Raw genomic sequence first — 25,887 nt, forward strand, 5'->3', positions numbered from 1 at the left:
TCAATCTCCTCTCCAGCATCGCCACCGAGGGTCACTGAACTTCCACTTGCACATCTGAGTGCCCAGCATCCCAAGACTCTCTAAGGAAGCCCAGGTTTGATGGCTCCAGTGGGTATAAGGTTTTTATATTAAGTCAAAACTAAATTCCTTTTGAAAGTGAAAGTGATAGTCGCTCAGTTGTGCTTTGCGACCCCATAGACTGTGGCCCACCAGGCTCCTCTGTCCATGGGATTCTCCAGGCAAGAACACTGGAGTAGGTTGCCATTCCCTTCTTCAGGGGATCTTCCTGACCAAGGGATTGAACCCCGGTCTCCTGCATTTGCAGGCAGATTCTTTGCTGTCTGAGCCACCAGGGAAGCCCTTTCCTTTTAATTCCACCCATTTGTCTTAGTGTGAGTAACTGGGAAAGAACAGGAAATTGTATAAAGGGTTGGGGGTGGAGTTGGGTGGATTTAGTGCCAACTTTTTCTAATTACATAACATTGAGCAAGTTACTTAACAACTCTGAACCTTAGTTTCTTTTATCTATAAAGGGGAGACAATGAGTTCTCCTTCCCAAGGCTGTTGTGAGAATTTGCTGGCCACAGAGTAAGGCTGCAGCAATTGTTCGTGATCTCTTTAACATAGACTGTGTCAGCTAGCTGTCATCTCTGAGTTTGGCCCAGGAAAGGGGTGAGAGACCAGGAGAAGGGACTGGTAAGTTTTGATGCAGGGCAAAGAATATGGGCCATTATAACTCCCCACCAGAGATGTGTGTGTGTGCATGTGTGTGTGTGTGTGTGTGTGCATGCGTGTCTGCCTGCCTGCCTGAGAACTTGGGGAGCAAGGAGGGCCTCCCAGGGAGCTGCAATGCTCCTTAGAAACGGAGAGGTTCCTAGCCTGACTGGTCTTGTTTCACAACCTTGTCTCCAGCCTGTCAGCCTTGTTCTGTCTGGCCCCCTGGACCTGTTCCTCCTTTTCAGATGACACCTGCCTAATGTGCAAGAAGCTTGATGTAACAGCAAGGAAGACGCTGACTCAGCAAGAGTATCCAGGTGACTGGGGAAGGTTTGCAAGAGGGGCTTTAATTGCCAAGAACCCAGTTAGAAGGCAGAGATGCTGGTCGAGGCGGTGGCCAGCCAGGAGCGGGTCCTGGTGGAGGAGTGTCCTGGGGTGTGCCGGCCCTGGGTGAGCTTGCTTACTCTGTGGCACGTCCGAGATCAAGGCAGACGCCAAAGTTGGTGTTGGTGATGGAGCCCACGATGGTTTTGTCGACGTTGCAGGTCAGGCCCCGCTCACAGGGACACTTGTAGTAAATCCCATAGAGCGTCTGCAGAGACAGGGTGGTCACAGACTGTGCGGGCCAGCTGCCCCAGATGGCGCTTCTCCTTCGTGCCTCCTCGGGCGGGTGCGGGGGGTGCTGTGGGCCTGGAGGACCTGGGTTCTGCTGTCCACTGTGTGGCTCTTACTAACTTGGTCTCTCTGAGGAGCCTCTGTTTACCCACCCATGAAATAGGATGGGTAACACCTCGCTGCCCCGCCCACATCACCGGTCGGTTGTGAGGCTCGAGAGCGGATGGGATGGGAAAGGGCTTTGAAGTGTGCTGCCCTCCCTTCACCTCCAGCATTCGGTATCCAGACTGACCCTCTTCCCTGAGCCCACCCCCAAGCCTCGAGGGCCCTCCCCACGCTGAGCTGTACCTCCCCAGCTGTCTCCGCCACCCCCCAACACCCTGCCCGCCGGCACTCACAAAGGCGGAGCACTCGCTGTTCTCGCTGGCCTTGGGTGCGCAGCGGGCCAGGCTCAGGCCGTCTTCCCGGTGGCAGCACTTGCTGGTGCACTGGGCACTGTTCAGGCAGAGCTCACCCTCATCCTGCCAGGGGGCAGCCAGTCAGCCCGGCCGCCTCCCTTTGGTCCCCTGTCCATGCAGACCCCCAACTCACCACCTGCTACTGACGACAGGGCCTCACACCATGGTGGGCTGGTATGAAGAAATCCAACCCCCGGGGCTGGAGGCCTCTGCCCACCCCGACCCCTTGACCCACCCGCATGAGACACAAGCAGTGTGGCATTGTGAAAGTAGCCCTGGGTGGGGACAGGACGCCAACTCCTCGGACTGGCTGTGCTACCAGCTCCCTGGGTGACCCTGGGCCAGTCTCTGTCCCCTTCTATGCCTCAGTGTTCCCATCTGGAATGGTCACCTGTGGCCCCCAAAGGGGGTCTCCAAACCTCCCTGGGTCCCCCAGTCCTTCAAGGAGCCTGTGAAAGTTGAGGACCATCTCCTGGGAAACTCCTCCCTCCACAGACTCTTACAGGTAATCGCAGGGCCATCCCGGCCCCTCTGAACCCATGCCTGGCCCTGAGTTAAGAACCTGCAAACTGGGTTCCTAATCCAAAGGGCTCTTGCAGTGCCCTCTTGTGGAAAGGCCATGTGGACAGTGGGGAGAGCCTGGCTCTGGAGCGGGCCAGCTGGTCGCCAGTCCCTGATCAAGGCTTTCCAGCTGTGTGACCTCAGGCAGGAGACTTAACCTTCCTCTAAGTCAGCTTTCCATGTGAAGACGGGATTGATTATGATAGTACCTATCTCACATGGCTCGTGTGTGTGTGTGTGTGTCCACGCGCATGTGTGCATATGCACACGCGGTGTCACTTCCGTCGTGTTTGACTCTTGGCAACCCCTCTGGACTGTAGCCCACCAGGCTCCTGTGTCCCTGGGATTCTCCAGGCAAGGATACTGGAGTGGGTTGCCATGCCCTCCTCCAGGGGATCTTCCCGACCCAGGGATCGAACCTGCGTCTCATACATCTGCACTGGCAGGTGGGTTCTTAACCACCAGCACCACCTCGGAAGCCCCATGTGGTTCTTACAAGGACTAAATAAGTAAGCAATCCTGAGGCATTTAGAGATGGACTGGTCAGTGTAGGTCAGAAGCCAGAATCACTGGGGAAGCTTTTTAAACTACTGGATCTTCTGAGTCAGGGTTTCCGGGATGAGAGCCCAACACTCTGGATTTTTCTTTTTTCTTGCCTTGTTTCACGGCTTGTGGGATCTTAGGTCCCCAACCAGAGATTGAACCTGTGCCCCCGGGAGTGGAAGTGTGGAGTCCTAACCACTGGACCTCCAGGGAGCTCCGCTCTGGATTTTATCAAGTTCCCTCAACCGGGTTGAACCATGCTCTGAGCATGCTCCACGCTGATCGGCCTTCTCTGGGGCCCTGGGGAAGGGGCAAGGGAGACAGGAGGTGGGCAGTCAAGGAAGAGATGTTTTACCTCCCAGCTCTTGGGCAGCTGATCCACCAGGGTTCAAAAAGCCAAGCTTAAAAAATATCCCACATGGGGGCCCAGATGCCTCCTGCCTGGAAGACCCTCTTACCAGGTTGATTATGATTCCCCGGGGGTCGGGAACCGCATAGGCTACCGCGAGGGCGACGAGCAGAAGGACAAGGACCTTCTCCATAATGAGTGGGCACAGCTGGTGTAGGTCGCAGCCGGCAGGTCAGGTCAGGTGGCAAAAGACGGAGCCAGAGAGGGTGGTGGGGCTATAAAAGAGGCCTTGTGCACATGTGACCCACCTTCCCAGTCCCACAGGGCCTGCCATGGGCAGAGGCCCAGCTGTGGCCAGCCTGCTGGGGTGGGGTCCTGATAAGCTACTGGGTGCCACCTGGCACCCGTACCTTTTGTGTGTGTGTGTGTGTGTGTGTGTGTGTGTGTTGGGGGTTGTGTGACATGGTGGCCTGGCTAAGAGAGGGGACTCAGGAGCACCTTTGCCTGTAGGAGGTATTAGCTGGGCAAGTTACCAGTTCTGTTTCAGTCTCCTTACCTGTCAACTGATAAGAGTTGTGAGCATTAACACGAAATTATGTTATGTTATGTTATACACAAAATACCTATAGCCTGGAACAGGGCTTCGCATATGAGCAGTACATGTTAGCTGCAGTACCTGCTCACTGCTGTTATTCACCTCTGGTGCCTTGAGCTCCCTGGCAGGGCTGGGACTTGGGTGAGGCAACAGACACCTAGAGTGTGAGCACCTCCTTTAACTTTCCCTCCTAGACCCCTCTCTTGCCTCACCCGAGTCTGGGTCCTGCTTTTGACCCCACCCAAACCCAGGTATGTGGCAGTATCAGGCTCAGGGGAGGAGGGGTCCCAGGCCCCCTTGGGCTTTTCCGGCAGGCCCAGGCGCCTGGGGCTGACCGGCTCTGTGGTCACTGGCAGGGGGGGTACCGCCTTGCTCTGGGCGTCCTGCTCTGGGTGTCCCGCCCTCCCAACCTCCCCCCGGGGGACGCCTGTAGGAGTGATTCTGGGACTCTCAGGAGGTCCTTCTCCAACAACTCTCTCCCGCTTCCTTTCCACTTCACTTAATATCTGCAGCCAGCATCAAAGACTCGCCCCTTTCGATAAAGCTTCCACTCGTCTCCTCACCCTGTCCTCTACCCAAGGCCACATGTGTGCCTGAGCAGTTGTTAGTCCTGGCTGAGGATGAAAAGGTCCCTTTGGCCTCTGCTGGCCCAGGGTGAAGGCTGGGAAGGGCACAGCTGCCTGAGTGTGCTCAGGTGTGGGATGGAGTGGCTTTCCCTGGAGGGCTGGCCATTGTAGCAGAGCACCCCTTCCCCACCCCAGGAAGTGGAAGACGGCCAACTTGGGGAGGTTCCCAGACTGGGTTGCCTTTATACAGACAGACCTGACTTCAAAACTCACCATAATTAGCTGCACGCACTTGGACGGGTTATTTAAATTTGTAATCTCCATGAACCTGTTTTCTTATCGAGGCAAAGAGGTCAGTGGCTCTTAGGAAGGTCAGGATTGAATAAGACAGTGTATGTGAAACCCCACGGAAGTGCCTGACACATGGGGGGTGTTCAGGCAACATAGCGACCCTTCACCCTTATAGCACTGAGGGTGGCCTAGAGAAAAGCAGCTGAAGAAACCAACCAGGACGTCCTCAAAATGAGAGAAGCCCACCCAATTCCAGACACCTGGAAATGCCATTGATGAAAGAAACAGTCTTCTCTTATTTTTTTTTATGGGGCTCAGTGTTTTCAACCACTTTTCCCCATGAGCTTGTCCTGGCCCTTCCACCACACTGTTCCTTCTCCCAAGTCAAGATGAGGAGGCTGGGGAAGGAACTGGAACCCAAGAGCTCTTTCTATCAAAATGCATCAGTCCTAGTATAGCCAGCAGGTCATGGCCACCTTTCCAGAGGTGAAAGAATGCAGATTTTTCCATTCCAAACAAAGAATATAGCAAAAAGAACTTTGATAATGTTTGTGCTTCCAAAATACAAGCAAGAAGTAGTTAAGGACTTTTTCGTATCCAAACCTCATATGGTCTAACCACCCCTTCCCCAATCTAAAGAGTGTTTTGCTTTGGCTTTTTCCCCCTCAAAAAAGAATCGATTTCTGATTCCCACGTGCGATCACAGGCATTTCTCTCACATACATAATGCTGAATGAGGGACTTCCCTGGTGGTCCAGTGGGTAAGACTCTGCACTCCCAATGCAGGGGGCCCGTGTTCGATCCCTGCTCAGGGAACTAGATCCCACATCCCACAGCTAAAAGATTCCACATGCTGCAACTAAGACCCAGCACAGCCAAATAAATAAAACAGTTTAAAAAAAGAAATCCCCCATAATATTGAATGAGAAAACCCGTGGACTAAAGAACACAGATGGTTTGATTCCATCTACATGAGATGGCTGTCTCATAGGAACCTCAGAAAGCAGGAGAGCCTTCTCTGAAAGGCAGGGGAAGTTCTGCTGATCAGGCTAAACAAAAGGTGTCTGCTAGTCCCGAAGAGCCTGGCCCCAGGCCTTTTCTGAAGGGGGGAACATACAGCCCCCACTCTGGAGAAGCTCCCAGCCCGATGGTGGAGATACAGGTCATGCCTTGTTGAACTTTCAATCTGATGGCGAGGACTGATCACAAAACTGAAGAAATTTAAGAGGAAACACAGGTTAACAGCACAATATGCTTAAGGCAGGGTTCTTTTTAATAGTGAAAAATGGGAAACTGTTGAAATACCCCCAAGAAGGGGGATAATTAAACAATTACATAAAGATTAAAGATCACGTTTTTGAAAAACTAGTAATGTGAGAAAACACTGATGGTGAAATGCTAAGTGAAAATAATTGGATACTAAATGTAAACTGGAGAAGGAAATGGCAACCCACTCCAGTATTCTTGTCTGGAAAATCCCATGAACAGAGGAACCTCACAGGCTATATAGTTCATGGGGTCGCAAAAAGTTGAACACGACTGAGCACAAATGTATATACATTATTATACAACTGTATAAAGCAATATGTCCAGAAGGAGGGGAATACACCAAAATGTCAACAGAGATAATAATAATAATAAACATTTTTGAGCATTTTTATATGTGAGGCCCTGGGTTAAACATTTTCCATATGTTATTTTACCTAACCCATATGTAATAGATACTATTATCATACTCATCTTATAGATGAATAAACTGAGGCTCAGGAAGCTAAACCCTCAGTTAACAAGTTCAAGTTCTGTTCAGTCACTCAGTTGTGTCTCTTTGCGACCCCATGGACTGCAGAATGCCAGGCTTCCTTGTCCATCACCAACTCCTGGAGTTCACTCAAACTCATGTCCATTGAGTTGGTGATGCCATCTAGCCATCTCATCCTCTGTTGTCCCCTTCTCCTCCCGCCTTCAATCTTTCCCAGCATCAGGGTCTTTGCCAATGAGTCAGCTCTTTGCATCATGTGGCTAAAGTATTGGAGTTTCAGCTTCAGCATCACTCCTTCCAATGAATATTCAGGCCTGATATCCTTTAGGATTGACTGGTTTGATTTCCTTACAGTCCAAGGGACTGTCAAGAATCTTTTCCAGTACCACAGTTCAAAAGCATCAATTCTTCACCACTCAGCTTTCTTTGTAGTCAAACTCTCATATCCATACATGACTACTGGAAAAACCATAGCATTGACTAGACGGACCTTTGTCAGCAAAGTAATGTCTCTGCTTTCTAATATGCTGTCTAGGTTGGTCATTGCTTTTCTTCCAAGGAGCAAGTGTCTTTTAATTTCATGGCTGCAATTACTATGTGCAGTGATCTTGGAGCCCCAAAAAATAAAGTCTGTCACTGTTTCCATTGTTTCCCCATCTATTTGCATTGAAGTGATGGGTCTGATACCATGATCTTCATTTTCTGAATGTTGAGTTTTAAGCCTGATGTTTCGCTCTCCTCTTTCACCTGCATCAAAGAGCCTCTTCAGTTCTTCTTTGATTTCTGCCATAAGGGTGGTATCATCTGCATATCTGAGGTTATTGCTATTTCTCCCAGCAATCTTGATTCCAGCTTGTGCTTCATGCAGCCTGGCATTTCACTTGATGTACTCTGCATATAAGTTAAATAAGCAGGGTGACAATATACAGCCTTGATGTACTCCTTTCCCAATTTGGAACCAGTCTGTTTTTCCATGTCCAGTTCTAACTGTTGCTTCCTGACCTGCATATAGGTTTCTCAGGAGGCAGGTAAGGTGGTCTGGTATTCCCATCTCTTGAAGAATTTCCCACAGTTTGTTGTGATCCACATAGTCAAAGGCTTTGGTGTAGTTAATAAAGCAGAAATAGATGTTTTTCTGGAACTTTCTTGCTTTTTTGACGACCAGTGGATGTTGGCAATTTGATCTCTGGTTCCTCTGCCTTTTCTAAATCCAGCTTGTACATCTGAAAGTTCACATACTGTTGAAGCCTGGCTTGGAGAATTTTGAGAATTACTTTACTGGCATATGAGATGAGTACAATTGTGTGGTAGTTTGAACATTCTTTGGCATTGCCTTTCTTTGGGATTAGAATGAAATTAGAATTAGAAATTAGAACAATTAGAATGGAATTAGAACAATTAGAATGAAAATTGACCTTTTCCAGTCCTCTGGTCATTGCTGAGTTTTCCAAATTTGCTGGCATATTGAGTGCAACACTTTCACAGCATCATCTTTCAGGATTTGAAATAGCTCAACTGGAATTCCATCACCTCCAAAGCTGATGGAATTCCATCAGCTTTGTTCATAGTGATGCTTCCTAAGGCCCACTTGACTTTGCATTCCAGGATGTCTGTCTCTAGGTGAGTGATCACATCATGGTGGTTATCTGGGTCATGAAGAAGTATAGTTCTTTTGTGTATGCTTGTCATCTCTTCTTAATATCTTCTGCTTTTGTTAGGTCCATACCATTTCTGTCCTTTATTGTGCCCATCTTTGCATGAAATGCTCCCTTGGTATCTCTGATTTTCTTGAAGAGATCTCTAGTTCTTTCCCATTCTATTGTTTTCCTCTATTTCTTTGCATTGATCACTGAGGAAGGCTTTCCTATCTCTACTTGCTACTCTTTGGAACTTTGCATTCAAACAGGTATATCTTTTGGAGAAGGAAATGGCAACCCACTCCAGCGTTCTTGCCTGGAGAATCCCAGGGACAGGGGAGCCTGGTGGGCTGCTGTCTATGGGGTTGCACAGAGTCGGACACACTGAAGTGACTTAGCAGCAGCAGGTATATCTTTCCTTTTCTCCTTTGCCTTTAGCTTCTTTTCTTTTCTCAGCTATTTGTAAGGCCTCCTTAGACAACCATTTTGTCTTTTTGCATTTCTTTTTCATGGGTATGGTCTTGATCACTGCCTCCTGTTCAATGTCACGAACTTCTGTCCATAGTTCTTCGGGCACTCTATCAGGTCTAATCCCTTGAATCTATTTGTCACTTCCATTTGAATCTATTTGTATAATTGTAAGGGATTTGATGTAGGTCATACCTGAATGGTCTAGTGGTTTTCCCTACTCTCTTCAATTTAAGTCTGAATTTTGAAATAAGGAGTTCATGATCTGAGCCATAGTCAGCTCCTGGTTTTGTTTTTGCTGACTATATAGAGCTTCTCCATTTTGGCTGCAAAGAATATAATCAATCTGATTTCAAAATTGACCATCTAACTTGAGTCAGCTAACAAGTGCTGACTCAAATTCAGATCTATCTAAAGCTGAAGTGAATGTTTGTGAAATGATTTTGTTTTTCCTTAGCTCCCATTTTTGGGTTATGAGTGATTTTTATTCTTTTATGTAACTTTCTTGAATTTTCCTATGTATGTATATTAATCATGAATTTGCCTATACATTTAGGAAAAATACAGGTATTTTGAAAAAGAGGGGGGGAAAGGAATAAGCAAGGGTGTGGAGGAGGAGGGATGGACTGGGAATTTGGAGTTACTAGAGGCAAACTATTTCTACAGAATGGATAAACAAGAAGGTCCTACCGTACAGAACAGGAAACTACATTCAATATCCTGGAATAGGGACTTCCCTGCTGGTCCAGTGGCTAAGACTCCATTCTCTGAACGCAGGGGCCTGGGTTGGATCCCCGCTCCCGCGTGCCAAAACAAAGAGTTTGAATGGTGCAACTAAAGATTCTGTGTGCCACACCGAAAAGATCCCACGTGTCTCAACTAAGACCCAGTACAGCCAAATAAGTAAATTAAAAAAAAAAAAAAAAATATATATATATATACAGACATATATACCGATATAAACCATAATGGAAAAGACTATAAAAAAGAATGAACATATGTACCTTGAGTGACAGCAGAAATTAACACAACATTGTAAATCAACTATACTTATAAAAGTAAATAAAAAAAGAAATATGCAACAAAAACATACACAAGAAGTGAAAGACATTGTGTTGAACAAAAAGCATATGTTAAAGTCTGAGAAGGCTCGTAAGGACCGTTCTTTGTGTAGTGGGTTCTATTATCACACTATCAGTCTGCATTTCAAATATATATTTACATATATGTAAATACCTCACTGTCCTTGAGAGCAGGGGCCCCGTCCTTTTTAGTATATGGTTCTTGCCTCCAACACAGGGCTCAGTACGCAGAAGGCTCTTAGTAATTGTGCCCTGAATGATATAGGGAGGAGAAACCAGTGACCCGGAAGACTTTGCCGGCCTCCGAGGGATTGGAGGTTCCAGGAGGACATATAGGGAACCAGGGAAGTATGGGCTGGGCTGGGGACTGCGCTCCAGAAGTGGTTTGGCGGCAGGACACTGAGCGAGAGGAAGGTGACAACCACAGCCCCGCCCTTTCGGTCCTTGTCAGCCCGGCTCCGGAGGGTGAACAGAGTTCCCAGGCGCCGGCTTGTGGAGTGGGTGGGGCGGCCGCTCGGCACGCGCCTCTGCCGCGGGGCCCGAGGCGCTGGCCACGGTGCTGAAGCTGCGCGCGCGGTGGAGGGAGCGGGGCGGAGCCGGGACGAGCGAAGGGGGCGGAGTTCCCTGGGGCTCTCCGCTGGAAGGGGGCGGGGCAGGGCGACGCCCGCAGGCCCGGGACCCCGGCGGGTTTAAAGGGAGGCAGGAGACCCGAGGCAGGCCGGCTCGAGCAGAGCGGACACAGCCCCTGGACAAGCTTCCCCAGGAGAAGCCAAGGTCATCCTCCCTGACCTCAGCCTCCTCCCCACACCCGGCTGAGGGGGTGACCCACTTCTGGGCTTCCATCCATTTGCAAAGCCACTTCCAGCCCCCAAGTCCCCACCCCAGGACCCAGCGCCCTCACGATGGTGAAGTTGCTGCCTGCCCAGGAGGCAGCCAAGATCTACCACACCAACTACGTGCGTAACTCGAGGGCCGTGGGCGTGATGTGGGGCACGCTCACCATCTGCTTCTCTGTGCTGGTCATGGCGCTCTTCATCCAGCCCTACTGGATCGGTGACAGCGTCAACACGCCCCAGGCGGGCTACTTTGGCCTTTTCTCCTACTGCGTGGGCAACGTGCTGTCTTCTGAGCTTATCTGCAAGGGTGGCCCGCTGGACTTCTCCTCTATCCCTTCTAGAGCTTTCAAGACTGCTATGTTCTTTGTGGCCTTGGCCATGTTCCTCATCATTGGCTCCATCATCTGCTTCAGCCTGTTCTTCGTCTGTAACACGGCCACCGTCTACAAGATCTGTGCGTGGATGCAGCTGGCTGCGGGTGAGCAGGGATAGTGGGAGGGCAGGGAGCCCCTCGCCCCGCCCCAAGGCCACAGGAGCAGGTGCAGCATCCCACCTTCCCTGGAGTTGCTGAGTCTCCAACTCAGCTGTTGTCCTGTATAGCCCAGCCATGCTGTGTGCTCTTCAGATGCTTCTGAAGAGTAACAAGTCTCAGGATGGCTGAGATCAAAACAACTTTAAATATCAAATGGTTCAACTCTCTCATCTTATAGATCAGGAACTGAGGTCCAGAGTGGGGAAGTGACTTGCCCAGGAGCAAATCACTCATGGTAGAGTGAAGGTCTTTGTACCCTAATTCTAGGATTCCATCCTTGATACAGCAAGTGTAAGCACTTGAGGCAGTGAATGGAGGTGATATTTTGTGGTGGGGGAGGGAAGTAGGGTCTTTTAGAACTATGTGAGATGGGCGGCTACTTGTGGTGCTCAGACGCAAGGCCTTATCTGCCCCTCTTTTCCTGCTTCTGGCTACAGACAGGCATCTGGGTCCTGGGGGTCAGCTGGTCCTGCTATCCTCTAGAGCCTAGGAAGGGATGCCTACCGAAGACTTTGTCCTGCAGCCCTTGGTCCCTCCTCAATCCAAGCACCACACACAGACTGTCCATGTGAGGGAGATGTCCAGGAGCCTTGTTGGGGACTGCAGACTAGAGTGAAATCATCTTGACATCATTGATTAGAATGAGAAGCAGCGTTATCCTTACCAGGGGGAATGGAACAGGGAACTGAATCCCAGACAACCAAACCATAAACTCAGGACAGTCAGAGCTGGAGGGGGCTCTAGAGAGCTAGAGCATCCTCCCCCCAACTATAAATGAGGGATCTGGGGCTGAGAGAAGACAAGACTTAGCCAAGACTGTAATAGATCACCTGGAAACCAAGGAAATAGAATTATGGCAGTGAGTCCCAAGAACTAGATGAGGAGCCTTATCATGACCCCGTGAGGTGGGTTTTCCTCCCATCTGATAGATGAGGCTCCTAGCGGGTAACTTGTATTTTAGCACACAGGTCGTGAGAGACAGAACCTTCAAACTCTGAATCTTGTACTCAGGCTACTGACCTGGTTCCACAGCTGCCTTCCCAATCCCCCTGCCACCTCCCTTTCTCTGTAGTCTCTCTAAACGGTGAGGGAGAGGCTGGGGCACAGATGAGGCAAGTCTTGATGGGCTTGAGTGGGCAGTGGGGAGAGAGAAGGGAGGATTTAGCAGTTTTGTGACAAAGAGAAGCAGAATGGACCCTGGCATGCTTGCCAGCTGGTCCTCCAGAACAATGGGATGCTGGAAACACCACCCTCCCTCCCTCATTCTCTGCACTGTCCCATTCCCCCAACCTCCTGCAACAGGTGCCATTTGCTGAACTGGCAGTGCTGGGAGAGCCTGGGTGGGAGAGGAATCACCAGGCCATTTGAGTCAGATCCTTTTCTGGGTCATGGAGCTGAAGACACTGATAGCAGAGGTGGCCGGGTGCCATCTCATGAAACATTTATGTTGGGGGAGAACAAAGATGGTGCTGTGTTCCATTCTTTGGTGCTGGGGAAAGGAGGGGGGCGGCAAAGGGAGAGATGAGGAGGAGGTGTGTCCCACAGCCAGTCATTGACAGCTTCCTCCATTAGAGGAGCCCTAAACCAGTTAGCTTAATTTGGACAAGATTAAGGACCAGAGAAGGGCACAGGAGAAGGGAAAGAGGACTGATGAGTGGGGCAGTGAGGAGCTGCCGCTTAAAGTTAAATGAGCTTCTGGATGCCAGGTGCAGGCCGAGGGTGATCCCAGCTCCTAAAAACATAAGTAGAGCACGTTACACATCTCTCTGAGTTCTGGTAACTTCATCTGTTGAAGACGGCAGAAATACAGGGCTCTTGCAGGAATGGGATGTTATAATGCATCTTGCACAAGGCCTGACATGTGGTAGGTGCTCGGTAAACGTGAAAAACCCAAAACAGCTTTTTCAGTCAGGGATGGATGGGATGATGCCACAGGAACAATTCCCAAATCTTCGTGGGTTAGGACAAAGGTTTATTTCTTGATCACGGTACACACTTGTTGAGGATCAGTGAAGGGTTTTGCTCTCACCGTTCTCTTCCAGAGCCCAGTCTGATGGAGCATCAGCTGTCATCTGGCTGTGATCATTGCAAAGAGAAAGAGAGCTCTGGAAAGTCTCCAACAGCAGTTGAATGCTCTGGCCTGGAAAAGCACACAGCATCTCTGCTCACTTATTGGCTGAAGGAACCTTTATGACCCAGCCTAACTTCAAGGGGGACTTCCTAGGTTGCTCAGTAGTTAAGAATCTGCTTACCAATGCAGGAGATGCAGGAGACACGAGTGTGATTCCTGGGTCAGGAATATCCTCTGGAGCAGGAAAAATGGCAACTTGCACCAGTATTCTTGCCTGGAAAATTCCTTGGATGGAGGAGCCTGGTAGGCTATACTCCATGGGGTCACCAAGAGTTGGATTGAGCAACTGAGAATGCACGCGTGCATGCACACAACTTCAAGGGAGGGAGGCAAGGAAGTATAATCCTGTTATGTACCTTGAATATTCGTGAACAGCTCTGATGACAGAGACATCCATTGAGGGTGCTTCCATCTGACTTTAGTGCCAATAATAGTAGCAACAACTAACATTAACTGGCCATTTAGCATATACCAGACACTGCTGCTGCTGCTGCTGCTGCTAAGTCGCTTCAGTCATGTCCGACTCTGTGCAACCCCATAGACGGCAGCCCACCAGGCTCCCCCGTCCCTGGGATTCTCCAAGAACACTGGAGTGGGTTGCCATTTCCTTCTCCAATGAGTGAAAGTGAAACGTGAAAATGAAGTCACTCGGTCATGACCAGACACTGCAGTAAACACTTAATCACATTTAATCCTCATAACCCTGCTCTGAGTCAGGTATTATTATTCTTATTTTTCCAGCAAGAGACTGAAAGTCAGAAATGGTAAGTAAACTTGCTTGAGCATACCACGCTGGCCTCTGCTTAGAGCCCTGAGACACCGCAGTGGGGTGGATCTCCCTACTAGGTGGGTGGGTGGGGCGCTCATACAGAACTGTGGCGCCAATAGAAACAACCTGTTTCCAAGCCAGAGACCCTGGGCTCTTTTCTGAGACCACTATAGGGAGGTGCTATAGGAGAAGAGGGCCACGCCAGGTACCAGAGAACTCATCACACACCAAGTGGGGGAGGCCACAGGTTTTACCAAAGGATTCAGGGAGGGTAGCCCCTAGGGTAACCACCCTAAGTATCTTCCTGTTTGTCACTGAGTCTGAAATGTCACTGCTAAATACATTCAGCTCTTTGGAGAGATGTTTGTCTGGGAGTCTGGGGCAATTAACTTTGAAGCCAAGAAAGTCAGGAGTTGTGGGTGCAGGTCTTGGCTTTGCCATAGCTGAAGGACTAGGTAACTCACTTGGTTTCTCTGGGACCTCAGTTTTCTAGTCTGTAAAATGGGATATTAACACATGGCCTACTTCATAGAACTGTTGTAAGGATTGACAGAAAAATGGTATATGAAGTATTTTGTGATCTGTAAAAGAAGTCTGTATTAATAAATCAGGTCCTCCTAGAAAAAAAACAAAGGAGGCGTTCATCTAGGTGGGAAGGTGGGATTTGGTACATTGATCTTTATACTTTGTTGTGCTTTTGTTTGATCTGCTGACCTTCCTTGCAAGAACAAGCTGAGCCCCAAGCGGTGACTTTGGGTCCTGTGAGGTGCTTCTCCATGGGGCTCCCGGGTAGGGCACAGCTTTGGGGCTAAAGAGCCTCGGGTCCTCTGAAAGGAGGGCCAGGGTTGGGACTGCGGCACAGATAAGGGGAGGTGCCCCGTGTCTGCCTGATGGTGGTCCCGGAGGTTGCCCCAGTCACCTCCCAGGAATACGTACCTTCCTGGGTGGCTAAGGTGGGGTGGAAGTTTGGTGGGGAAAATGGAGGGAAGGTGGGGAAGAAGAAACGTTTGGCTGTCAATACTGAATCAATGAAAGCAGTGTGGCATACGAGCTGCCACTCGGGAAATGCCAACTGTGTGTCAGGCGCTCTTCTGAGCACTTCTCCAGTATTAGCTGATTTGAGCCTCACTGCAATCCAGACAGGCAGATACTATTATCCTCATTTCACAGATGAAAAAACCGAGGCACAAAAGCTTATGTACCTAGCTCGAAGTCACACAGCCAGTTAGCAAAGAGCTGGGCTTGAGATCCAGGCAGTTTACCCTAGTGTTCCCCAGCTTTTCCTGTTGAGAGAGTCACCCAGAAGAGTGCTTTTAAAGAAGGGATTCCTGAGCCCAACCCTGACCTAGGAATCAACATTTTAAACACATTCAGGGAGGTGTGGACAACTGTCCTGTGCTGTAGTGGGTAAAGGTGTGGAGATCCTATTTGCTTAGATGGAAGGTTCATGAAGGAAGCAGCCAGAGATGGGGCTGGAAAACTTCCTGTACTCAATCTAAAATATCTGAGTTGTAGGAGACATAATTATTTGATGTGGTGTAAAAGGAAAAAAAGCTTCTAATCAAGTTATAGCCTAAAGTTTTGTTATTACACTTATTCCAGAGATGCTGAGGTCTGAACAAAAGTACATCTTAGGAGTGATGAGTTCTCTGGGCTGGAATTGGATTTTGGGAAGACTTTGAAGCCGGTTCCTCATCAAGTTCAAAGTGAGGGGCACAGCTGAGGGCCTGGCAGGGCTACCTGGTGCCCTGGCAGAACCTCCCGGGCTGAGAAGTCCTGCTCTGAGCCTTCACCCCTGACCAGTGGCTCCCAGGGCACATGGCTTTAGCTCTTGGAGCCTCAGTTTTCTCCTCCTTGTTCTGCAAGAAGAGTGGCAGCAGCTTGCTTCTTGTGCCTCTCAAGGCTGTTAACACAGGAAGGGAGGTGGCACGGTGACAGCAGTGCACAGTGGGAGGGAGCAGACTGAGCTTCCCCAGCCTGATGCCATCTGCACCTCCCCTGCCCCTTCAGCCACAGGCCTGATGATCGGCTGCCTGGTCTACCCAGACGGCTGGGACTCAAGTGAGGTACGGCGCATGTGTGGGGAGCAGACAGGCAAATACACGCTGGGTCACTGCACCATCCGCTGGGCCTTCATGCTTGCCATCCTCAGCATTGGAGACGCTCTCATCCTCTCCTTCTTGGCCTTTGTGCTGGGCTACCGCCAGGACAAGCTGCTCCCTGATGACTATAAGGCTGATGGAAAAGGTAATTCTCTCCAGCCCAGGGAGCTGAGGCTTCCTCTCTGCCAGTTGCCTGAGGTGTGTCCCCTGGCCAAGGGTGGGGACACCAAGACCAATCAAACACAGCTTTTGTTCCAGAACCCAAGGGTCAGTGGAGGGTTGCAGGCTGGCACGTAGTGAGGCAGGGACAGACCTACGTGGCAGAGACTGCCTGTGATAGAAGGGTGTCCTTGTCCCCCTGCACTCTCAGGGTCTCCGGGGGAGAGAGCCCTGGTCCAGCCTGGGGAGCTAGGTGTGGCCTTCCCGTGGAAGGCAGCACTGAGGCTGGGTCTTGCAATAACAGGGGAGTCTGCTGGTGGAGAGAGGAGCAATGGGGAGCAGAGGGATGAGTTGCTCTGGAAGGAGGAGAAGCAGGTGAGGGCACAGATGTGATGGCTCCTGGACTCCAGGTGATGGGAGCCTAGCTCCCTCAGATTAGAGTCACCTTGGGATTCTCCATATATCCATTTTCTGATCTGAGCTTCATTTCCCCTCATTAGGGGGTAGGAGGCAGATTTTTCTTCATTTGTAAAAAATACCTACAAGATAGAACTCAGGAACAAGATAAGGCTGTCTGCTCTTCTACTGAAGATTGTACCAGAGATTATAGCCAGGGAAACTGGACAAGAAAAAGAAATGAAATCTAGTTTGGAGAGGAAGTAAAACCATCTCTGTTAGCAGATGACATGATTTTGTATATGGAAAATCCTAAATAATCCACTAAAAAACTATTAAAGCTAATAATACACAACTTCAGCAAGGTTGCAGAATATAAGAACAATATACAAAAATATACTGTGTTTGTATACACTAACAATGAACAATGTGAAAATGACATTAAAAAACAATTTCATTTATGATAGCAACAAAAAGAACACTTAGGAATAAATTTAATAAAAAAGTAAAACTTGTATGTGAAAATCAAAAAAACATGTTTAAAGGCCTAAATAAATGGGAATATCCATGTTCATGGATCAGAGGACTTAATGTTGTTGAGATGGCAATACTCCACAAACTGGTCTACAGACTTACTGCAGTTTTTATCAGAATCCCAGCTGGCTTGATTTTAGGATCAGCTTGTCATTTGGAAATGTGAGAGACCCAGAACAGCCAAAATAATCTTGAAGAAAAACAGAGTTGGAGGGCACACATGCCCTGATTTCAAAACTTACTGGAAAGTTACAATGGCCATGTCAGTGTGGCACTGGCATAGGGTAGACAGTGGAATGAAACAGAGAGTCCAGAAATAAAATCAAGCATCTACGACTGATCGATTTTCAATGCGGGTGCCAAGAACATTTAATGGGGAAAAGAATACTCTTCTCAATAAATGGTGCTGGGATAACCAGATATTTATATGCAAAAGAATAAAGTTGGGCCACCTACCACACATCATATATAGAAATTAACTCAAAATGGATCAAAGACCTAAATGTAAGATATAAAATTATAAAACTCCTAGAGAAGACCTTGGATTAGGATTATATTTGACATCTAATGCACAAGTACCAAAAGGAAAAATAAATAAGTAAACTGGATTTCCTCAAAATTGAAAACTCTGTGCTTCAAATGATACCATAATGAAAGTGACAAGGCAACCCATGGATAGGGAGAAAATATTTGTAAGTCATAATCATAATTCTAGTATCCAGAATATATTAAGAACCCTTGTAACTCAACAATAACAATAAAAATAATCCAATTTTTTAAATAGGCAAAGGATTTGAATAGACTTTTCATTGAATAAGATATACAAATGGCTAAAAAGCATATGAAAAAATAGTTAACATCATTAACCATTAGGAAAATGCAAGTCAAAACAACAATGAGATATCACTTTATACCCATTAGGATGTCTGCCACAGAAAAGGTGAAAATATCGAGTACTAATGAGCATGTGAGGAAGTTGGAATCCTCACACACTGCTAGAGAAAATGTAGAATGGTGTGGTTGCTGTGGAGAGCAGAATGACAGCTCTTCAAATGATTAAGCAGAGTTGCCATGTGACACAGCAATTCCACTCCTAGGCAAATAGTCAAGGAAATTGAAAACATATGTGCCCCCCAAACCTTGTGTGCAAATGTTCATAGTAGTTTTCAGAGTCATGTATCTACTGAGGACTGAATGACAAAATGTGTGTATCCATACACGGAGTTATTCTTCAGCCATAAAAGGAAATGAAGCACTGGTGACTGCTGCAATGTGGAAGAAAACACTGCTAAGTGAAAGAAGCCAGATGAAAAAAGACTAGATATTGTATGATCCGATTTATATAAAATGTTCGGAATAGGCAAATCAAAAGAGACAGAAAGCAAATTTTAGTAATTCCCTGGGGCTGGGAAGAGAGGGGAATTGGGAGTTATCATTAAAAGTCACAGGATTTTTTTGGGGGGTGATGAAAATTTCTAGAATCAGAGGTGATAGTTGCATCATGTGGTGAATACACCAAAACCCACCGTTTTGTACACTTTAAATGAGTAAGTTTTATGTTAGTAAATCATATCTCAATAAAAAAAATAAAAGGGCTTCCCTGGTGGCCTAGTGGTTAAGAAGCCACCTGCCAATGGAGAAGACACGGGTTCGATCCCTGATCCAGGAAGATCCCACATGCTGTGGAGCAACTAACTCAGCCCCTGCGCCACAGTTACTGAGCCCACACTGTAAGGCCCGAGAGCCGCCACTACTGAAGCCCGTGCACCTACAGCCCATGCTCTGAAACCACTCTGTGAGAGGCCCGCATCCTGTAGGGAAGAGTAGCCCCCACTCACCACAACCAGAGAAAGCCCATGTGCAGTCAGGAAGACACAACACAGCCAAAAATAAAATAGATCTTAAAAAAAAATTGTGCTGAGGATAGTGTGTATAAAGCACCAGCAGTGCCTGCATATTGTAGGTGAAGGCTAAATGTTAGTTCTCCCCACATTCTGTCTTTCTAGTACCTCCACTCGTTATCTCATCCATCTGCCCCGCCATCTCCCCCGACACCTTCTGGCCCAGAGGTCCAGCGAGGGAGGAAGTCTACATTTGGACCTCAAGTCCATCACGCAGGATGGAAGCACAAGCTGATAAACATTATGAACAAAAAGGGCAAGCTTTCCTGATAGTGAATAAAAGAGGCAATAGTGTGCAGGCAATGAGCCTGGAAACAAGGCTGGATTGTAAACACATCCTGTTTGTTCTCTTTCCTTGCAGAGGAAGTCTGAAGCAGCTGGAGCATTGGTGAGTAATTGCACTGGAGGGTGGTCTGTGTGTCTTTGCAAGTGCTATAGCCTCGCAGAATGACTCATGAGGCTGGGCTGTAGGACCTAGGGAAAGAGGGGCAGGGGGATGAGTGTGGAGTGTTGGGTGGGAGGGGGCATGGGCTAGCTGGCAAAGGAGACCGTCACTAAGGGGCAAACAAGAATCCTCTAGTTTTACTTGTGTCTTGAGAAGCAGGAAAAACAAAGGGAGAGAAGAAATAATTTAAAACAGGCAGGTGATTTCATAAACTCTTCTTTTTGTGGAGCCTGGCCAATAAGAACAGACTGTTTTTGGAAGTCATTATTGTAATTTGGACCCTTATTTTCAGAAGATTTATAAGAGACATGGTGGAAAACCTAATGAAACATAAAATAAAAGACATAGAAAGGAAAACAAATATTACAGAAATCTGGGCTAATAGCATTAGTGTACTAGGTATTAAATTTAGTTCCCTGCTTCCTGATAGCTGAAGCAAAAAGCAAAACATGACTTAATCAATTTTAATATCTGGTTGAAAAGGAAACATAACATGTTAATTCCCTTATTGTCTTTTAGGTTTCTAAGATGTGAATTAATGAGAACATGAAGGAACACCTTTTAAAAACAAAGAAAGGGGAGGGGAAGGAAGGAGGGAGAGAGGAAGGAAGGGAAGGAACAGCCCACAGTGGCATCATATTCCTGACAGCTGTCACTTACTGAGGACTCAGAGCTGCTCAGGCACTGTGTGTGGGTAGGACAGATATCTCCAGTTTAACTATTTTAAGTTTTTCCAATAACTTTCCAATCCCCGACCACATAAACATACTTATCTGAAAAACAGTAAATCAGTACTGCCCCCCACCCCCACAAATTTACCAGATGATGTAACCTGCCACGGGGACAGGGGCTCCGGCTGCAGCAGACCTGCGAGGCGTGGTGTGTGGCAGAAGTCCTCTTGGAGGAGGTTGCCGTTAGCCCCACAAGAGAGCCGCCGCAGACGACCCACAAACTGGAGCACAATTATACCAGAGAAGTTCTTGCACCATTGCAGACGTTCTAGGGCCTACTACAGATTTCCAAACCTGGGGATCAAGCAAAGGGAGAACCCCCAGGGAATCTGACTTTGAAGACCAATGGGATTTGATTATAGAACTTCCCCGAACTGCGGAAACAGACTCTTGGAGGACACACCACCACCTTGTGTGCATCAGGACCCAGGAAAAAGGAGCAGTGACCCCAGAAGAGAGTGAGCCAGACTTGCCTGTGAGTGTCCGGGAGTCTCTGGCAGAGGCGTGAGTCTACAGTAGCCTGCTGCAGGGTCAGGGGCACTGAATACAACAGTCCTGGGAGCTGTGGTATGCTGACATAAGTCCTTTTGAAGGAGGTCACCATTACTGCCATTATCCCTACCATAGTTTGACCTCAGGCCAAACTATAGGGAGGGAACACAGCCCCATCCATCAGCAGAAAATTGGATTAAAGACTTACTGAGCATGGCATTGCCCATCAGGGTAAGACCCAGTTTTCCCCACAACCAGTCCCTTGCATCAGAAAGTCTCCATGAGCCTGTAGTCATTCCTCAAGGGTGGAAAGAATGAAAACCACAATCACAGGAAACTAACCAGACTGATCACATGGATCACAGCCTCATCTAACTCAATGAAACCATGAGCCATTACATGTAGGGCCACCCAAGACAGACAGGTCATGGTGGAGAGTTCTGACAAAACGTGGTCACTGAAGAAGGGAATGGCAAACCACTTCAGTCTTCTTGCCTTGAGAACCCCATGAACAGTATAAAAAGGCAAAAAGATATGACACTGAAAGATGAACTCCCCAGGTTGGTAGTGCCCAATATGCTACTGGAGAAGAGCAGAGAAATAGCTCCAGAAGCAATCAAGAGGCTGAGCCAAAAGGGAAACAATGCCCCATTGTGGATGTCTCTGGTGGTGAAAGTAAAGTCTGATGCTGTAAAGAACATTGCATAGGAACCTGGAATGTTAGGTCCCTGAATCAAGGTAAATTGGAAGTGGTCAAACAGGAGATGGCAAGAGTGAACATCAACATTTTAGGAATCAGTGAATAAAATGGACCGGAATGGGCGAATTTAATTCAGATAACCATTATATCTACTCCTGTGGGCAAAAATCCCTTAGAAGAAATGGAGTAGCCCTCATAGTCAACATAGTCAAGACCATCCCCAAGAAAAAGAAATGCAAAAGGGTTATCTGAGGAGGCCTTACAAATAGCTGAGAAAAGAAGATAAGTGACAGGTAAAGGAGAAGAGGAAAGATATGTCCATCTCAACACAGAGCTCCAGAGAACAGCAAGGAGAGACGAGAAAGCCTTCCTCAGTGAACAACGCGAAGAAACAGGAAAACAAGAGAACGGGAAAGACGAGAGACCTCTTCAAGAAAATTAGAGATACAAGGGAACATTTCATGCAAAGATGGACACAATAAAAGAGAAATGGTATGGATCTAGCAGAAGCAGAAGATATTAAAAAGAGGTGGCAAGGATACACAAGATCTATACAAAAATACACAAGAACTATATCAAAAAAGATCTTAATGACCCAGGTAACCACGATGGTGTGATCACTCACCTAGAGACAGGCATCTTGGAGTGTGAAGTCAAGTGGGCCTTAGGAAGCATCACTATGAACAAAGCTAGTGGAGGTGATGGAATTCCAGCTGAGCTATTTCAAATCCTAAAAGATGAAGCTGTGAAAGTGTTGCAGCAGTGGCCACAAGACTGGAAAAGGTCAATTTTCATTCCAATCCCAAGGAAGGGCAATGCCAAAGAATGTTCAAACTACTACACAATTGCACTCATTTCACATGCTAGCAAAGCAATGCTCAAAATTCCCCAAGCTTGGTTTCAACAGTATGTGAACTGTGAACTTCCAGATGTTCAAGCTGGATTTAGAAAAGGCAGAGGAACCAGAGATCAAATTGCCAACATCCGTTGGATCACAGAAAAATGAAGAGAATTCCAGAAAAACATCCACTTCTGCTTCTTTGACTATGCTAAAGCCTTTGACTGTGTGGATCACAACAAACTGTGGAAAAGTCTTAAAGAGATGGGAATACCAGACCACCTTACCTGCCTCCTGAGAAACCTGTATGCAGGTCAAGAAGCAACAGTTAGTACTGTACATGAAACAACAGACTAGTTCAAAATTGGGAAAGGAGCATGTCAAAGTTGTGTATTGTCACCCTACTTTTAAAACTTATACACACAGAGTACCTCATGGGAAGTGCTGGGCTGGATGAAGCACAAGCTGGAATCAAGATTGCCAGGAGAAACATCAATAACCTCAGATATGCAGATGACACCACCCTCATGGCAGAAAGCGAAGAGGAACTAAAGGTGAAAGAGAGGAGTGAAAAGGCTGGCTTAAAACTCAACATTCAAAAAACTGAGATCACAGCATCTGGTCCCATCACTTCAAGGCAAATAGGTGGGGAAACAATGGGAACAGTGAGAGGGTCTATTTTCTTGGGCTCCAGAATCACTGCAGACAGGACTGCAGCCATGAAATTAAAAGACTTGCTCTTTGGAAGAAAAGCTACGACAAACCTAGACAGACTATTAAAAAGCAGACATTACTTTGCTGACAAAGGTCCATGTAGTCAAAGCTATGGTTTTTCCAGTAGTCATATATGGATGTGAGAGTTGGACCATAAAGGAGGCTGAGTGCCAAAGAATTGATGCTTTTGAACTGTGGTGTTGGAGAAGACTCCTGAGAGTCCCTTGGACAGCAAAGAAATAAAATCAGTCCATCCTAAAGGAAATCAACCCTGAATATTCATTGAAAGGACTGATGCTGAACTTGAAGCTCCAATACTTTGGCCACGTGATGTGAAGAGCTGACTCATTGGAAAAGACCCTGGTACTGGGAAAAATCGTGGGCAGGAGGAGAAGGGGACGACAGAGGATGAGATGGTTGGATGGCATCACCGACTCAATGGACATGAGTTTGAGCAAGCTCTAGCAGATTGTGAAGGACAGGGAAGCCTGGCATGCTTGCAGTCCATGGGGTCTCAAAGAGTCAGACACGACTGAACAACTGAACAACAAATTTTAATATGCATAAATTACCTCAGGAACCTTGTTAAAATTCAGACTAATTTAGCTGAAGTTCAGAAATCCAAGCACTGTGTTTCTAAGCAGCCCCCCAGTGATAAGCTGCTGGTTAGGGGTTACACTTTGAGTAGCAAACTGTTAAGAGTATAAATATTTTCTCATGTCTTTGCAATATTCCTTATCAATTTTTTTAAAAGCCCAGAACTCCACAGCACTGTTGTACCATTTCACTGCTAAACCAGACCTTAGTTAGCTATTTAGGACTGCTATCACGGAAAACTTTTTTGCTTCTGTTGATAAATTCTGGGGTGGCATTACTGAAACAAAGCTAAACTAGCTGTCTTTTTTCTTGCCCTATATATTTTTTTACATCTTAAAAGACATTTATGAATTTTAACTTGAGGGACACTGATATTATATACTAATGAGGAAGTTTGCTGTCTGCAGTAGAACTGAATTAAAATGTGAGTATTGCGTTTTTATTTGCTTAACAATGTCAAAGTCTATAATCTTGCTTTTTTTTTTTTAATATGACAGATCATCTATTTCCCTGACAATGGAAAAATGAGCAAATCAAATTCTTCAGAAAACTTGTTCCATGCTTCCCTGTGTCTGCTAGTCTAGGCCTGAAGTCCTGAAGCCTTTCATTATAGGGTTAGAAACTGACAAGATTTTCAAGATAAGACCACCTACTACATTCGGAAAACTCCAGTGAGGCAGAAATGCAGTGACCACATCCAAGACGTTCAGAGTAATGGTTTAACTCTCCTGACTAGGAACCCACCTTCTCTTCCTATCCCTTTACCCCAGCAAGTCGCTTTACCATCTCGAGGCCTCTCTGTAAAATGACAGCAGAATGACTCTGTGTCTAGGGTGAGTCCCCGACAGTCTAATTCACTGAGGATACTTGTTTCAAAGCACCCAGAAATTGCCATCCAGCTCTTAGAGGGCAATTCAAAAGAGGTGGCTGTCACCATGCTGGACCGTTTCAGGTTGAGGTTTAGGGAGTCCTTTGCTTTTTTCCTCATGTTTTTTTTTTTTCAATTGATGCACAGAGGAAATGACTAGAGGGGTTACGGGAACCTGAATCCATCAGGAAGTCTCATAAAGACTGGGTAACTTTAGGATGTAAAAACTTTCAAGACTAAATTGACTTTTTCCCTTTGGGAACCAAAAATCTTATTTTTTCAGTGCCTATACTGACCCAAAGAGAATGGGCTAACAGTTTCAGAAAGTTACTAGTAGCCAAGTAATTTGTTACAGTATAGATGACCCTCTCCTTAAAAAAAAGAAAACAAACTTTAGGTTTGGTAGTTAATTGGTGAATCTTACCAGTCCCCAGAGGGGAACACAATTTAGGTAATACCTCATTGTAGCAGATGCCAAGACAAAGACAGGCTCTTTAGGCTGTTCCCTGTCCTCAGGATGGTATGTTAAAGCAGGGTTTTGCTGATTATCTGCAGCGAGTGATCCAGGAAGAACAAGTGTTTTTTCTGACCTTGGTACATTTCCTCAGTAACGTATGCGTGCTGTTCTCTCACAGGTAGAAAGGGGGTAAATGCTGAACAAAACTGTAATGGATCTTGATCAACCAGCAGTAACAAGGAAAACAGGCTTCTTATTCTGGGCTGCAGGGTGTGCTTTTTAACCAATGTACTCGGACACCTGCCCAGTCAGTACAGTTTCTCCTCTAGCTGATAGGCTAAGTATGAGTATCTCAGCATCGTCCCAGTTGTTGATGATGGGAACCACTGGGATGGGACTTATGAGTGATCACATTCATATTTTCCTGTGCTGATAAAATTATTTCATTGTCAGGCATCTACTTTATGCAAGCTTTTTTTTTTTTTTTTTGGCCACACAGCCTGTGGGATCTTAGTTCCCCAACCAGGGATCAAACCCTGGCCCACAGCAATGAAAGCAATCTTAACCACTGGACCACCCACGAGTGACAGAATTTGGCCAATTCTGCAGTTTAGTGATGTTTTTAGCTAGGTTTGTTACTTCTTGTAACTTTTTATAAAAGGTAAAAGAAAAATTTCTAAGGCTTCCTTGTCTTTAAAAGATTTCTCACTAGAATGGCAACTATGAAGGTCCAGAGAAGCTTCTGGGGGGCTTCAGGTACATCTGCCAAAAGCCTTCACCTTGCCCTCAAAAACAGTTGAGTTTCACCAGAGGAGGACTGGATGTTTACCAACCTGGAGAAGATCTGCAAATCCGAGTCACATGAGTCAGCATTTCACCTTTTGCTTTATCTTCAAGAAAACTCAGAATTCAACCTCTCCAATAAAGTGATGATTTTCGTTGACAGTAACGCATCATCAGCCTTTCTCAAGTGGTCTGATCTTTAAATTCAGATTTCATCTTTGAAAGTATATAGAAAAATCAATAAAACTAGCACTCCTCTAA

At 46.9% G+C, this 25,887-nt stretch overlaps 2 protein-coding genes across 4 annotated transcripts; one reads left to right on the forward strand and one right to left on the reverse strand.

Annotated features, from left to right (window-relative positions):
• Nucleotides 1-1,067: 1,067 nt before the first annotated feature.
• Nucleotides 1,068-10,677, reverse strand: CLPS (colipase). Of its 2 annotated transcripts, XM_086371351.1 has the most exons (5): nt 10,642-10,677; nt 3,749-3,806; nt 3,353-3,468; nt 1,731-1,853; nt 1,068-1,309 (listed from the first exon to the last, which is right to left on the reverse strand). In XM_086371351.1, the coding sequence occupies exons 1-5, from the start codon at nt 10,675-10,677 to the stop codon at nt 1,178-1,180; spliced, it is 465 nt and encodes a 154-aa protein (XP_086227477.1). In that variant the 3' UTR covers nt 1,068-1,177. The 2 variants fall into 2 exon arrangements, with proteins under 2 accessions (XP_086227477.1, XP_086227478.1); XM_086371352.1 differs by lacking the exons at nt 1,731-1,853; nt 3,749-3,806; nt 10,642-10,677 and having other exon boundaries at nt 3,353-3,467.
• On the forward strand, nt 10,297-25,887 carry LHFPL5 (LHFPL tetraspan subfamily member 5). 2 transcript variants are annotated; one of them, XM_086371349.1, is made up of 4 exons: nt 10,297-10,955; nt 15,920-16,156; nt 19,363-19,389; nt 24,016-25,887. In XM_086371349.1, the coding sequence occupies exons 1-3, from the start codon at nt 10,544-10,546 to the stop codon at nt 19,371-19,373; spliced, it is 660 nt and encodes a 219-aa protein (XP_086227475.1). In that variant the 5' UTR covers nt 10,297-10,543; the 3' UTR covers nt 19,374-19,389; nt 24,016-25,887. The 2 variants fall into 2 exon arrangements, with proteins under 2 accessions (XP_086227475.1, XP_086227476.1); XM_086371350.1 differs by lacking the exon at nt 15,920-16,156 and having other exon boundaries at nt 10,362-10,955.

This window comes from Bos grunniens, chromosome 23 (assembly GCF_055505025.1).
Source record: "Bos grunniens cultivar Pamir isolate PY7600 chromosome 23, Bosgru_T2T1.0, whole genome shotgun sequence".
Lineage (NCBI taxonomy): Eukaryota > Metazoa > Chordata > Mammalia > Artiodactyla > Bovidae > Bos > Bos grunniens.